General features: G+C 45.4%; 1 protein-coding gene and 1 non-coding gene across 2 annotated transcripts; both read right to left on the minus strand.

The window, feature by feature from the left end:
- Window positions 1-5,371: 5,371 nt before the first annotated feature.
- RPL37 (ribosomal protein L37) lies at window positions 5,372-8,377 on the minus strand. The gene is made up of 4 exons (XM_075020581.1): window positions 8,221-8,377; window positions 7,337-7,472; window positions 6,969-7,053; window positions 5,372-5,610 (listed from the first exon to the last, which is right to left on the minus strand). Exons 1-4 carry the CDS (start codon window positions 8,221-8,223, stop codon window positions 5,541-5,543), a joined length of 294 nt encoding a protein of 97 aa, XP_074876682.1. The 5' UTR covers window positions 8,224-8,377; the 3' UTR covers window positions 5,372-5,540.
- LOC142027540 (small nucleolar RNA SNORD72) lies at window positions 5,712-5,794 on the minus strand. Its single transcript, XR_012649172.1, has one exon. It is a non-coding gene; the product is annotated as a small nucleolar RNA SNORD72 (small nucleolar RNA).
- Window positions 8,378-16,374: the final 7,997 nt, after the last annotated feature.

Here is a 16,374-nt window from a genome sequence, read left to right on the forward strand (position 1 = left end):
CATAGTGGTGACCCCGACGTGATCGGTTGCCATGGCGACGATGGAACTTGCGCAAGTGATTAAGGTGTTGAAAGGGTTGGCTAATGAGGTGGGTGCCCGAGGAACGATTAGGAGGGGCCCCACGGGCGAATGCATCCAATGGGTGCTGCGCCGGGGAGGGATGAGTTCTCCCACAGAAGTTTTTAGTCCCCCAAATTGGGGAGTGGTTCGGGAGATGTTGCTTCAGTCGACGCTCGAGGGTGAGCACGGCGCTGCGGAACGATTACGAGCTTGGGACGTGGTGGAGGGGGTAGTTAAGGTGGGACAAAAGGCTAGGGAGTGCAGGTCGGCGGCGCGAGCTATCCTGTTTGCGGATGAAGCGCCGGTTCGAAAACAACGGGGGATAGTGCCCCCAGAGACGGTGGGACAAGATCAGACGGAGTGGGTGGTTGTGGAGCGGGGCTCGCGGAGCGGTTCCTCTCTGACTGATAGCGTGGACTCAGAGGGTGCGGCGGAGATAGGGGTTTTTCCGGTGGAGACGGTACCTCCGAGACTGGATGGGCCTTCTCTGCGGCGGGCATGGGAGGTGTTACGGCAGGATCTTCTGAAGGAGTTGCGGGAATGCCTCCTGGACTGGGTTCCAGGCGGGGATGTTAAGGGGGAATTGTACCGTCAGGTGAAGGAATGGGAGGAAAGAACGCCCCCGGAGGGGGAGCTCAAGAAGCTGAGAGAGTTAAAAACTGTAGTAGCGAGGGAACCACCCCCCGGCGAGGGAAACCAGGCGCCTTTGCCGGGAGAGCAGGCGGAGTTTCTGCCTGCCGAGCCTATGCAGGTTGACTCTGTGCCTGCTGAGCCTTTGCCTGCGCAGGCTGAGCCAGTGCCTGCGGCGGCCGAGCCTTTGCCTGCGCAGGCTGAGCCAGTGCCTGCGGCGGCCGAGCCTTTGCCTGCGCAGGCTGAGCCAGTGCCTGCGGCGGCTGAGCCTGTGCCTGCGGCGGCTGAGCCTTTGCCTGTGGCGGCCGAGCCTTTGCCTGCGCAGGCTGCGCCAGTGCCTGCGGCGGCTGAGCCTATGCCTGCGGCGGTCGGGCCGTTGCCTGTGCGGGCCGGGCCGTTGCCTGTGCGGGCCGGGCCGTTGCCTGTGCGGGCCGAGCCTTTGCCTGTGCGGGCCGGGCCTACTGAGCCTGTGCTGGCTGCGCTTTTGCCTGCGGGGCCTGGCCCTGTTGTGCCTATTCTTGCTGCGCCATCAACTGTGCCATCTGCCGCTCCTGGGCCGGAACGGGTTAATCCTTCGGCTGGGCCCTTCCGAAACTGGCGCGCGGTACCAGCAGCTATAGACTCCGATTATTCCGATGAGGTGAGGATGGATAGTGCGATACGGCGGTCATCAAGAAGCGCGCCACAGAGACAGGCAAGGGAGGGACAGGACGCCTTACAGAGGCATTGGAGGGGAGTTAAAAAAAAAAAAAGAGAGAGAGAGAGAGAGAGAGGCATTTCACTGGAAAGTCCTTGAGAACTTAAAGAATGCTGTGAGTCAGTGCGGAATCCACTTACTGATAAAGCCAGTAAGTGTATGTAGAACTTGCTTTAGGTAAAAAGTGTGTTAAGCATACTTTGATTAAACATAGCATGAGCGAGGGTATGCCTGTGTACAAACACGTGAAGGGCTACTGAAATGGGTTCCTAGTCGTATGATTCGTCCTGCCTTAACCTCGTAGTGTTTGAGTTTTCTTACAGATTGCTGTTATCCTGTCCTGGCTTATGACACCTTGGGTATCCGGATGACATCCCTCTCAGAGTCCATCAATACGTGCCTTTATGGGATCCGACTGTCGGAACTCGCAGCCAGGAATCTAGGTGCCTCGGACATTAAGCCTTAACATCAGCACACCAACGATAAGCCTTATAGAGTAATAGAAGTAACTCTTTCCAAGTCTTAACTTTCAATCTACCTCTTGTGTGAATTTCTATAAAGGAGCTTTTTGCTCTCCAGGGTAAATGGGACATTTACGGGTGTTTAAGATAGAGTGTTTTAAAGTAGTTGTAGAGATATGTTTCTACTCATGGCACTTTATATAGTTATTTCTTTGTGTGGAATTGTTCATAACAATAGAAGCCAACTCGTCATGGGGAGGGGAGAGATGTAGGGGTCGGCGTTCGGAAGATCTCGCGTTGTCACGGAAAGTTAGAGGGTTAGTCGCAGCCTTGTGATGTACCTGTAACCCCACCTCCCCTTGTTAGTATAAAAGGAATTAACTGCGCAATAAAAGGCGGAAGTTGGTGCTCACACTGCGTGTGTTATCTGTCTCTTTCCCTGGTCCGGGCCGACCAGTGATCTAAGCGTGGCACCTTGATATGTAGCGAATGCTACACTCTGAATCAAATTTTAATATAGCAGAGAAGTGCAAGAATACAGTGTAGTAGTTACGGCTGTGTATAGGAGAGTAACTTACTCTGAAGAGAGGTCTTCAAATCATTGTCATCAATCCAAAAATGAACCTTTTTTATGTAAATCCAAGAGGAGAAGTGACTTAACACCCTTCTGACCCCAACATTTTCTTCTTAGAGCATCTCATGACATGTTAGGACCACCTCCCCTTTCCAAGGGTCACAATAATCTAGTGGGTGTTTTTTCCATGTGTCACTGGGGAAAAAGTAACTGGACTGGTCTCTATACTGCCCTCACAATACAGCAACAGTGGAGGTAGTCTTAATTTATAGGTAAAGTAAAATTAGCACCACTTTATGCTAGCACACTGGATGGTGGAAACAGCTGGGAGTCCGAAAGTGTGAAGCACCTTGTCCAGCTCTTCCTGCTGTGGAGTCAACAATCTCACACTGATGGAGGTGTAGCTCACCCACCATATTGGGTTTCCCAGTTCACACACACAACCTATCTAAAAACCAGGTACTGTTATTTTTATGTCTTTACAGGATACAACGGTACTAGAAGTCTAAATTACCTTTGAGGGACTGGTTAGTTGCCTGATAAGTATGGCTCGCTATGCATTGAACAGCTCTGTTAGGTCTTGTCATCCTTTCAATATGAACCAACACAGATGAAATACTGCTCCATGGCAATAAGCAGAATTCCCGCCTACAAGTTGGAGACTGAAAAAGAGTTCTGACCCTCAAGTCAAGCTGACAAGGATCCTTTTTTCTTTTTAAGCTCTGGCATGCAGTTGCACTTTTAGAGCTAGACGTACCGAAGCTGATCAATCTTCCACCACCGCAGTCACCTGAGCACCTGCCTTTGAGAAACCATCTGGTACAATTTTGTCTAAAAAGTGAGACTTGCTACACTGAACAATATGAAATGTAGTAATTTCTGATGTAATTTAGACTATACCATCTAACTGTGCCATATGTATCAGTCTGAAGAATGCAAAATCAAACATATTACAGACTGTGTATGGCAATAGTTCTATACATAAAGGGGCTGAACTGAACTACCAGTGAACACTATGCAGAGGTTCAATTCTAACTGATAACTCTCTAGTTAAGATGCCTGTAACAAGATCTCAACAAAAGATTATATACTGAAAGAACACTGAGGCAGTCTAGCTTTCAACATTTAAGAAAACACTACAAAGAACTGAAGTACTTCAGAATCCATACCCAGCAAAGCTTTTAGTCCAACTATGACTGACACGTGAGCTACCCGAACTTTTCTGAACAGGTCTAACACAAACCGAAATTAACCAATTTCCTGCCCCTCACCAAGAGGTTTAAAACAGTTGAAAATGCAGTGGCTGTCAAATCTCTCATCCACAAAGTTCATTCCTGCTGTAGGTAAAATTCCCCCTGAAATGAAGTTTGTAAGTTTTCAAAGTTGCTGCAAGCCACTGCAAGTTTCAGTCACTGTTACCTCAATTATGTTATGTATTTATACAAATGCTCATTTTTCAGGAGCTTAATTCATGCTAAGAAGCTAACGTGTAGCAGCAGCAAATAGTTAAACAAGCACTTGCCTTTGCAGTATTGCACCATGTTTGCGGGTCAGCATTAACAGGCTGCTCAGAACAAAAATCCCACACTACACAAAGATCATGTAAGACTGCATAGCAAAAATAAAATACTTGCTGTACCACTGTCCAACTGCACCATTGTTCAACAAGTCTTTAGAGCCTTGCTGACCTGTTTTGAGATGCTTTGAGGGGTTATTCTCACTCTGAGAGTAACAAAAAGATACATGTGTGATTACTTCCTCCTATAAGTTTCCCAGTAAATCAATAAACCCCCCCCATTTCAGATGCACTCTTGAGCCCTGGGAATACATGGATATGTAGTACACGCGAAGTGTATTTTAACAGCTTCACCACTTGCTTTCAGACTCTCAGAAGGACCAGCTGAAAGCAGAGTAAATACAGTCCATTTGCTGTATCCTGAGAGAACAGCAGGGAAAGATTTTTCTTTGTTTAGAAACAGCCCAGGTAGGTACACTCAAGTATCCAAAAGCATTAACTGCATTTAAAAATGAAAGAAAGTGCAGTCAGGTGCACTCGAATTTCAAACCTAGCTGAAAATTTTTTCAGTGATTTGCACAAGTTGATATGTTAACTGCTGAGCCTTCAGTACTGACAAAGCAGTATGCCACTTCTGGAAGTTCATGATGAAACCAAAGGAATCACAGCAAGAACAGCCTCAGAAGCTTAAAGCGTTTTTTTGGGGTTTTTTTAGTATTTTCTCTTCAAGGGCATCTGAAAATCCTCTAAACCCTTGCAGTGATTACTGCAATTCCCCAAACTTTGGTAACAGCATCTTACAATCACTTTTTTAGAGCTGAGTTTGAAAGCCAGCCGAGTAGCCCAGTATCACACCACACAGGGTACAAAATCGGGCATCAATGCGTAATTTGCACATACCCCCAGGTGACTGACTTCTGTACCGTACCACCTACCATTTATTGTTTACACCCAGCATAGTTAACTCAAGATATTTTTGTGTGTCAGCTTTCCACACCGATCTCCCCAGACCCTTTGGGCAACTTCTGTCCCAAATGCAGATCTCCAATCCCTCCGTGCCTGGCAGCATGCGTGCTGCAGACTTGGGCATTTCTTTTTGCCCAAGCAGCTGTGACCCACTGAGTAAGCACTACTTTTGCAGGACTTCCAGTGCCCCAGAGCTGGGAAAAACAGCCAAGACTGGAAATCTCTGTTTAACTATTCCATCCCAGAACAGCACATGCAGCCATTATTCAAGTCACTATCTTTAAGATAAAATTCTGACTGTCAATGCTAGGGCACAATGAAACTCTGAGGCAAGCAGGATAAGTCCATAGAGCCAATACTCCATTTCTCTTGCAGAGAGCTCTTCCAAGTAGCACATACAAGCCTTTTTTTAGTTTCAGCACAGAGATAACTGTCCTTTTCAAGACAGAGGTACTATCAAATGAAAAGTCAGTTCAAGGATTTTTTTTAATGAATCGCTCCAATGCACACCATCAAGAAACTGTGTGTGTAAATACATGTATTTTCAAGGAAAGCTTCATTTCACTGAAGTAAAACACGTATAAAAGTGACACATTTTCTAGATAAGACCATTTATTTTAACAAATAGATGAGTCTTTACGATGAACTGGAGGCTGCAACAGCTGCTCTCTTGGGCTTCGGTGTGGTTCCCTCACGGAATCCATTCCTACAAGCAGAAATATTGTTACCGCTTTTTGAAAGTATGATTCCTGCTCCAGGTTATTTTCTGACAAGAAGTATTTTAATTCAAGTTCACTAGCTTTTTTCAGCTTATCTCAGTAATGCACTGAGATCACTACGGAGTTCATATGTTCAGACGTTTTTAATAAGAAACACCTTATTAACAAGTTTTTGGAATAAGCAGTATGGTTTTCGCTCTATTCTGCTGAAGTAAATTTGAGTTCTTCAAACAGGAAGATTTCAGTAACTGAGCGAACACTGCAAGACTGCATCAGATACAGCACACCCGCTGAAGGCAGGCCTTACTTTATGTTCCTACAAGCAACTCAGCAAAAGATTTCATGTTGGTGAAGTGCATGCCAACTTCTTACAGAAATCCTCTATGCCTTCAACCAGAGGTTAAGAGGGGCATGACAGAAGAAGAGTCAGCCCCAAGCTTGCTTTTGGATATGACATTTCCACTTCAGCAACACCCAGTGGAAAGCAGGCTGTAGCTGCACACTGTAAGCTATTTTCTGGCTGCTGCTGGCAAAGACTGTGCTCACCAAAACAGAAAGATGAATGGATCTCTCAACTACACCCAGCTCTGGGACTTCAAAGACTCCTACTTTTCAGTATTAAATCCAACCTACATTTTTCCAACAAGACTCTTGAATTACTTGGTGTTTTTCATTCAGCTTTCTTGTGTATTAGGCCAGAAGCTATAGAGCTCAATTTTAGAACATGGAGGTCATACGAAGAAATTCTTAATGAGTTTTAACAGTACAATATCCCCACCATTACATCATAAGTACAACTCAAAGCTTTGTAACAATTTTTAGAATTTTCACTCAGAATCTGATGTTAAAGCTACTTACTGCTAACTGAAATCCAAGTAAGAGAGTGACTACTGAAGTTATTCCAGTTCTGAACTATTTTTTGTGGGCAAACGGGGACTGGAATGCACTTCAAGGCTCGCCTCTTACAAAGCCCCATGCTTCAGTGCAACCAGCAATTTAATTGGCTCACAAATAGAGGCAATACTACACAAAGTACATCTTTTAAAATGTGGGCATTTTATTACAATAAACTTTGTGTTCTGTACTATCTACACTTAACAGAAACATTAGAGCTTGTTATATACCCTATGTGTTAACAGTGAGAGAGATTTTTTTAATCCTCAAAGGAATATGCAGCCAGTTATAGAAAGCATCATTCATTTCACAATATTTTTTAAGAAGACCGACCATACCACATTGACTGTACTAAATAAAAAAAAGAGTTAACTTTGAGTGATGAATTTTACAATGAAGTGGTATCTATGCAGGATTCCACACCATGCTAGTCTGTAATAAAATGTTATACCTGAATCGACGGTAGACCTTTTTCAGGTGCCTCATACGACCAGTACCAGTGGTGTTGCGTCTTTTAGCCTTTGCACTCCAGTTATCTAAAACATACAAGTTACTGTTACACATCTGCACCGAATAATTGTTGTACATTACATCTGTATAGCACAATTATTCAATGTGAGAGAAACAAAAAAAAAAAAATTAAGTCACTTTCCTTTTAGTAATACTGCCCATTAGCTAAAATAGTTAAATCAGCATTAATTTGAAAAAAGCTCCAAACACTGCAAAATAACACAGTATTCCTCCAAAACTCAAGACTACTGAAGAAGACAAAGAAACACAGATTTTTAAACTCAAGTCAGTTAAAACTTTGTTACTTACACTTTCTCTTACGCTTAGCAGGGTAACCACATTTCCCACAGGTGGATTTCTGCAGATGGTACGCCTTGGACCCACATCGACGACACAAGGTGTGCGTCTTATTTCGCCGCTTACCAAATGACGACGTACCCTTCGTCTGAAAAGCATTTCAAGACGTGGCACGTTAGAAATATCACTAGCACTTGCAAGTCACGGCTAAGAGAAGAATAAGCTCCTCAGAAAAACACGCACAAATCCACAAAGTCCAATAAACACGTCAGAGGCACACCGAACTCTGAAACACCAACTCAGTTTCGCCTACAGGTCGCTCTCATTTTTAGAAATCATTTCCTTACGACTCTCGCCGCCATTCCCTATCCCCCCGCCCCCCCGGGCTGAAATAAAACAAAACCACCGAGCGGTTATCCCCAACTCCCTTCTCATCTCCCCCACCTCACCACCGATAAATAGCAAACCGCTTTTTCTTGAAGAAAGGTTATCTGCAGCACGCAGGTCAGCCGCACACTCACCACAGGAGGCTCCGGCGACGGAACCCGCTCTCGCTACGTTACCGCGCGGCTGCCTCAGCCACAGGGCCAGCGCCGACCCGGCCCGGCCCGCAGCCAGCACGGCGCAGACCCCGAAGCAGGCCCCAGAAGCACCCGGGCGGCAGCACGGCCCCGCACCCCCACCGCGGCCTCCCCGCCCGGGCCCGCCGCCAGGCCCTCAGGCTCAGGCCCTCAGGCTCAGGCCCCGCGGAGGCCGCCCCGCCGCCGACCCCGGCCGCAGCAGAGCGCAGGGCCGCCCCGCGCCCCAGAGGAGGCCGGCGGCCCCGCAGGGCCCGGCGCGGCGGCGGATGGCGGCCGATACCCCCCGGTACCCGGCGCCCGCGCCCCAGCGCTCACCATCTTCCGCGGCCGCCAGCACCAAAGAGGCCGAGCCCCGCCCCGCTTCCGCTACGGCGCAGCCAGCACTTCCGGGGGCGGCGGCGGCGGTGGAGGGCGGCCCGGCTGCGGCCTGCCTGTGCCCGGGAGGCCTCTCCGTCTGGTGGCCGGGCCCGGCGGGACAGACCGGGCCCCCGAAGGCCCCGGCGCCCCGGGTGAGACCCTCGGGGGCCCCGGCCCTGAAAGGTCGGTTGTTCCCGGTGACACCGCCCCAAAATGGTGGGTGGACAGTCGCAGTGTGTCTTAGGCCGTGGTCCGGCTGCTCCTGCAAGTAGCGGCGGAGCGTTCGTTGCCCGTCAGTGAATGTGTCTCTGCCTGGTAAAGGAAATGCTTAACGTCCCTGACGAAGCTGCCGTGCCGGCACATCATTTTTAGCTCTAAGGCTGCTTCTCTGCAGTAGTGCCCGTGCTGCTGCTCAGAGGTGCCCACGGCTCCGCTTCAGGCCACAGAGTCAAGTCCTGGCCCTACTTACGCATTCAGGGAAAATGATTGTCGGGAATGAAACTCTGGGACAGGGTGCTCTTGGCTGTAACACGTATTTTCAAAGGGAGATGACTTAAAAAACAGGCAGCCCTTCCTGCACTCAGTCTCTGCTTGTCTGTGTCCTCGTCCCCCCTCCCAGGCCTCCCACACGACGTGGCAGTCTGCCTGCAGTTGAAAGCATCGCGTGGACGTCTTGACGCAAAATCGGTTTTTATTCGCATTCACTAGGCATGCCAGCTGACCACATGTCTTCGGTAGACTCACAATCTATACACAATTTTATCTTAGAAGAGTTAATTTCGGGGAGATAGCATGTACAGAGAGAAATCAAAGAAGTTCGTGTTTATCTTGTCACCAATACCTTGTCATCTCAAAGTCACAAACTGATGATAAAGCCAGTTTATTTATCCTTGATTGTAGAATTATATAACCTTGTCTAACAGCTCTTGATAGAAGTATGTATTTATCTGGCAGGCTAGATTTCACTCCTTCTGCTTCTGGTTTACAGACTAAAAATACAGTTATTCCAACATACAGCTGTCTTGGCCTGCCACAAGCCAGCAAACTGTGAGGAAACCTCCCACAATGAACGTGTGGACAGTTGAACCCCTGTAACAGGGAGCTTGTTGTCCAGAAAAAGGGATCGTCCCATGGCACAATCCCCAAAGCAGTGAAGCTGTGTCTGACTGCTGCATTTTCACTCCTGGACAAACTAGCCTTATATGGTTGTCTCAATGTTAATTTATCCTCACTTGTTTCCCTAGCATAGGCTCTCACTGAATTCCTTTGGTGCTAATTTATGTGCTGGGAGTCTTTTGACCTCTACTACAGTTGAGGGATGGGGCAAAAAGCCATTTTGACTTTAGCTGCATTGTTTCCAGACACATAAAGGTGCGGCCCAGGCTGTTCACCCAGCTCTTTCATCTTGGTTTTCAATTTCTATCATTGAAATAACACCTAAGGCAGAGGTCTTTGCTCATATTCATTTTACCTCACCTGAAAATCCAGGCATTTACTCCATCCATGGTTCTGCTGTAGTTAAAGGAGAGAGAGAAATGGTTCCAAAGGGTAAATCATCCCATCTTAAATTAGGTGTCTAAAGTAGGCTGGAAAAATCATCCTTGGGAGGAACCCTTCTCCTTCCATTAATTCTAACAGGAGCCTAGACAGCACCCTTAGGCTAGACACATAGATGGCTGAAGTGAGGTAAAATTAATTTTGCCCTGACTTACTTAATGAAAATATTTTTATAGCAACTCTGTCTTCCTTGCCAAAAATCAAAAGAGAAAATTCAGTGTCCTATGGATGAAATGCCATACAGAAAAAAAACAAACAAACAGTATGAATACATCCTACAGGCTGGACTGGAGTCATATTTCTCCCAGCAACCTCGCTGTGTGTCTTTTAACTAGTGCCTCCTTTCCTCTTTCTTTCTTGTGAGGTGTCTGAAATCTGGAAGATGCTGTGAAGACATTGGACAGATGCCATGGCAACAGCCTCTAAAGGAAGTATGTTGGTTTGGCTGCCTGCAAGGATATGTTGCCAGAGGAATTATTCTTGTCCTTTGTGGGATAAAAATAATCTTTTTCACTTAAATGTCTTCAAACCTGTTAGGAAAGAAAGATTTTTGGTGTCATCATGCAGTTGCCTTCAGTATTCAGGAACTTTTAGGGTAAAGAATAGGCAGAGCTGTGGCTGACCCAGTACCATCTCAGAAGCTCTTATCCCCCGTGCAGGTCATGGGTGAGGACAGAGTTCACCACTCATAGTGAACTCCAGCCTGCTCAAAACCCACAGACTCATGTACTGGCAGCTGATGAGTGGCACCAGCCTAAATTCAGCACTGGCTAATTCACCGTCCTTTGATGCATAGGAAGTAGTCCAGAATTTAGAAGGTGATGCGTCTGGATTTTAGCACTGTCTTTTTGATGTAGGAAACAGCAGTCTGTCACTGCAGCTGGTGTCCCATCACAGCTTCTGCACAGCACTTTTGGTCCAGCCAGATCTGGTGATGGGAAAAATTCTTTGTCGTGCCAGCAAACTCTGATCCTATTAAGCATCTAGATCAGGGTTTACTGAATGGTGTGGAGGCAAGTGCCTTTCCATATCCCCTAGCACCATGTTCTGCAGCCTGTCCGATCTCATTGGTGTTGAATAGCTGAATCAAAATGCAACACTGGGTATGCCAATCCATTTTTCTTTCCATTCCTCTGGGGTACAAGCCCCGCTGCCTCAAACTGATCCCACCCAAGGCCCATAGACCTTGCTCTGCCCTGGCACTTCACTGGGGAAGAGGAGAATCACCCACTTCCAGTCCCTCCCACAACTAAAGCAGAGCAGTCTTAGAGGTAAGTCCAGCTCAGGGATAGGGAGACCAAAACCAGGGCTAGCTAGGCAGTAGAAAGCAAGGTGGGTATGAGCACCTGATAACCCCAGTGGCATTTGTTTGGCACGGGTTTGGTGTCATGCTGCTACATAACACTGTCACCAGGGTGCAGTACAGCCATACAGTCCCTGATGTTACCATGGTGGGATTTGCTCCAAAAAATACAGTAGTTGTACCGGTTCTACAAAACTTGAACACTGCTGAAAGGACTTGTGTGTGGCAAATGCAAGACTGATATCCAAGCAATTTCTGTCTAATATCATCATATGGCATCACTTACCTGTGCGCACGTGCAGTGCCCTTTGCACAAGCGGGGATGACTTCAAGGGATAGGAACACTGAAGATTCAAGCTTCCTGTATACTAGAAGCTAGTTAGTGCCTGAAACCAATCATCCTCAGAGGTGCAGACAAGCTGAAGTCTTTATTTCTAAATGTCATCTCTTAGATCAAAGGAATGCCTTTCAGTATCCTCTTGGATATTGATCACTTTGACCTAGGTAACAATGTCTCAGGAAGGCTGCAGGAGAACTGAGGAATTCAAGGGCAAAGTTTTTGTAAGGGTCGGTCTGGATGCCTTTGTTCCTGGATATGGTCTTGATTTGCAGAGGTAGACACCTTGGTTGGAATTAGTGGGGAAGAAACTACACTGAGTATCTGTTATGAAGCAGCCACAAGAAACATAACTTCACTTGTATCCAGGTTCTTCAGTTTGAAAATTTCTGTGTGAATTTGAACCAGAAACACTGGTCACCACAAGATGACAGTATAGTTCAGCTAAAACTTATCTCCTAAACAACTTGGTAGAGGCTCTCTGCATGGTAACAGTAAATTAGGTTAATGAATTGAAAACAATATTATCTGTACAATTCTTAAGTATATGAGCAAACAGCAATACTTATGAAAAAGGCTGTTACATCCTGCTAAGAAACTCATAAGTATAATCCAAAACGCTTTCTATTTGTTTAAGATGAAAATGGATAGAAGAAAATTAAACAGCTGTCACTAGCTTATGAAATTGCTTGTTAAAATGTAGTGGAAATGATAAAAAAATTATAAAAACTGTTTGTGTAACAAAGGTTATACATTGTGTCTAAAATGCGTTTGGTACTGCTGTTTCCTGTAGGTAGTCCTGAATGGGAAGGGAAGAGCCACTTTGTCACAACTATATACTCTTTCCATGCATTCAGACTCTTCTTTTCCATAAAAATCAGTACAAAATGTGACCTCAGATGTAGCACTTAGAAATCAATGCCAGTGTTTAATAACAAAAATCAATTATTCAAACTCACACTAAAGAAAATCTCGAAGTGTTTTTGTCAATACTGAATTAGAAATTTTCATAGCCTTTCTGTTTATGATGGTATGAACAGGTTCATCATCACATAACATCTCTTCTACAATTCTCATGAGCAGTGCTCGTACAGGTAAGTTACCATATTTTTTTATTACCACACCCTAGCATTGGACAGAGAGACCAGATAGTAGTCTTCAGACCACTGGCAAATGCTTGGAGGGTGGCACTAACACTTGGTAGATCATGGTTGAAGCATGAGTACCGTCACAAGCAGCAGGAGCAAGAGCTGCCTACTCATTTCCTCAGCTGCCTTTAACCTTTACCTTAGGATATCTGAAGTCGGGGGGCTCCTGGGTCCTTCCCCACCAGAAACCCCACTAAAATCTTTCTTCATTGTTCCATCTAGCTAGGGGAACAGGAGCAGCATATCTCTGTACAGCAGACGTAGCTACAAAGCTGGGACGCACCTGTTGTGCAGTGCAACAGCATAATTCAGAATTTTAAAACTTCCCTAGGTTTTTTTTAATGCATATAATTGGATACATTACAGGGTTGTAGTGCATTGTTGCACCAAAGCAGTACATCTCAGAGGGGATTTCACTGGCTAGCCTCAAGTTTGCAGAGGTGGTTGCGCAGCAATTGGGCTGAGCACCAGAAGAGGTGCATCAGAGAAAGCCACAAATTCCTTTACAAGGTGACAGCCATTTTTTTCTCAGTTGTATAACAACTAAATATTCTTGTCTTGTTAGTATTATTTTGATAAAAAACAATCTATATTGATCTTGTTTTGTTTGATACTGTTGTCTTAAACCTTTGTTTTGTTATTCATGTGCAAGTGTGTGGACACACAAGCCTGGAACAAAATTTTCACTGGAGATGCACAAAAAGTATTTGAGCCATCACGCTCTGGAATTGTAGCCTGCATTGCATTACAGGTGGAAAGGCCCAGTTTCTAACTATGTTCCCCTTACATTGCAGCAGAAAATATTTTAGTTAGTCATTAGGAGAATTTTTGTACCATTACAGACTGCAAAGCACGGGACTGAATTTTCCTTCAGCTGATTCTGGAGTTTTTGAGAAAAGACTGGGCAAATGTTTGTCTGAAATGGCTTAGGTGTAGCGGATCTTGTAGTGGGAAGGCAAATACGCTGGATGATCTTCTGAGGTTCCTCCAAGCCATACTTTTGTGATGTTGTCATTTTATAAGAGGCCTCTAAGTATAAAGAGACTGTATGTCTAATCTCCCTGGCTGTCGTGCTCTCAGACAAACGCATTTGACCAATTTTATGCTTGGAAAAAAAGGTCAGATCTTCGTGTATTCTGCCTTCAAATTTTTGTCTGCTTTTTCCATAATGATAGTTGGCCAAATAAATGCTATGGCCTCTACCTTACAAGCTTGCCCTGTGCTGACAAGCCTGCATTTTAAACATCCATCCTTCCCCAAGCTAATGCAGGTCTCTGTCTTTCATTTACTGTATTATTCTAAAGCACATTAAACCCAAAAGATTTATTATTGAACAAAAGAAAAGCAAATGTCACCCAGTCATGTGTATATATGTGTTTATCTCTCTCTGCAGGCACATACACATGGATGGTACACACTTCACAGTACTAGCAATGTTTTCTTTCCCTTTTTGTTTACTAAAAAGATTATCAAAGCTTGTCTGATTCGTAGCTAGACAAAGCCTATACCTAAGCCTAGACATTATGGCTGAAATTTGCTAACTTGGTTTGAAGGTCTGACAAATTATAGTCAATGTCTCAAACATTTGTTAAAGAACTTTAGTGGAGGAAATGGCCTCTGTAAAACTGCTGGAGTTTTGTGAACAGGACAGTGTGGCTGGAGGAGAGGGCCCCACAGAGGGTGGGACCGCGCTTCTCCAAAGCCACAATTCCATATCTTAAGTGACCAGGAGAAGGAGCACAGCATGTGTGCCTGGAGGAGGAGGCCCCACGGAAGATGGGACTGTGCTTCTATCTTAAGCGGTCATGTCAGCAGAGAAAAAGAGGCAACTCCACAATGAACCCCCTCCAAAGCTCACCGACCGATTCCAGAGAACCCCGGGAACAGGAACTGCGCATGTTGAGACCATCAACTAACACACTATGAAAGAAGGGAGAATGAGTTCTCAGTGTGCGCCCTCCGGAACTGGATCTCTATGCTGGCTGGACCAACGCTGGACCCAGGACTGGTGAAACCCTTTTCTTACCTTCTTTCTTTCCTTCTTTCTTTCTCTCTTTCTCTCTCTCCCTCTTTTCCTCCTCTCTTTTCCACAGTCCCAGCACCTTATCCTTTTAAACATAAACCATTGACCAAGTCTGAGACTAGGAGTGGATCCAGCCACCCCTGGGCTCCTCTTTGAGAAGGAGTCCAGAAAGCAAGGGGGTCTGCTCTGAGCCTTGTGACTCAACGGGAGGGCTCTCCTTCTGACACAGTTTCATGTTCCTTTTTCCATTTCTTTTTCTACACCTCCCTTGTCTTTTCAAACAGCGGCTTAATGACATGTTGCAAGATTCATATTGATAAGTTAATATCTACTTGGGCAAGGTTAGCTAGGTTGAATAAAAGTTGATTGTTGTTTGAACTCCCCTGGTGTTGTTTCACCTTAATTCTGACAAAGGAAATCCACGAACCCAAGTTGCTCCAACTTTGGGATGCGACACTTGGAAGCCAAGTCTCTAAACATGACTTACAATGTCAATTCTTTTATACTTCCAAATGTTCTGGTATGAATGATACATGTGCATGCTCTTTGGAAAAGAGATATAATTTCAACTGGTTAAAAAAAACCCAAAACTTTCCTGCAGAAATGTTGACGTCTTTGCCAGAAGCTCAGGAAAGGAAGCTATCTTAAATTTAAAGTTAGGTTCAAACAGTTGGCTATCTTACCCTCTCAATTTTCTCACTTTTTATGTGGAATTACACAATTGTCTAGGTGTATCTCTGCCATCACATGCTCTCCATGTGTTATTCAGCTATGCTTCAAGTGCATATGTGAATGATTTTATCTTTAGTAAAACTATGTGAATGATTTTACTTCTCAACAGCTATTGCTTAGAATATGACTTGATGTTCTCCCAGAATACTTCTGGGTAGCTGGAGAAATGTACATGCATGCCTTATGGTTCTGTGCTGGTTTTGGCTGGGATAGAGTTAATTTTCTTCATAGTAGCTAGTATGGGGCTGTGTTTTGGATTTGTGCTAAAAACAGTGTTGATAATACAGAGGTATTTTTGTTACTGCTGAGCAGTGCTTGCACAGAGCCAAGGCCTTTTCTGCTCCTCACCCCACCCCACCAGAGAGCAGGCTGGGGGGGCACAAGGAATTGGGAGGGGACACAGCCGGGACAGCTGACCCCGACTGACCAGAGGGGTATTCCAGACCATAGGACATCATGCTTAGCATATAGAGCTGGGGGAAGAATAAGGAAGGGGGGGACGTTCAGAGTGATGGTGTTTGTGTTCCCAAGTAACCGTTATGTGTGATGGAGCCCTGCTTTCCTGGAGATGGAGAACACTTGCCTGCCCATGGGAAGTGGTGAATGAATTCCTTGGTTTGCTTTGCTTGCATGCGCGGCTTTTGCTTTACCTATTAAACTGTCTTTATTTCAATCTACGAGTTTTCTTACTTTTATGGTTCTGATTCTCTCCCCCATCTCATCAGGGGGGAGTGAGTGAGGGATTGTGTGGGGCTTAGTTGCCGGCTGGGGTTAAACCATGACAAGTGTTTCTGTCTCCAAACATAAGCAGGTAATTCAGTTTTACAAGACCAGTCCATGTTTGGCACCTGTTAGCGTTAAAAGCATTGGTACAGCATGTACGTGGTACAGTACATTTTCAAATTTTCCCTATATGTTGCAATTAGAAGTATCCAAGTGTGTGAATAAATACAAAGCTATGCACAAAATGTGCACTAGGTAAATATAAGGTGTCTGATTTTCTTTCAGAAAT

This window comes from Buteo buteo, chromosome Z (genome assembly GCF_964188355.1).
Source record: "Buteo buteo chromosome Z, bButBut1.hap1.1, whole genome shotgun sequence".
Taxonomy (NCBI): domain Eukaryota; kingdom Metazoa; phylum Chordata; class Aves; order Accipitriformes; family Accipitridae; genus Buteo; species Buteo buteo.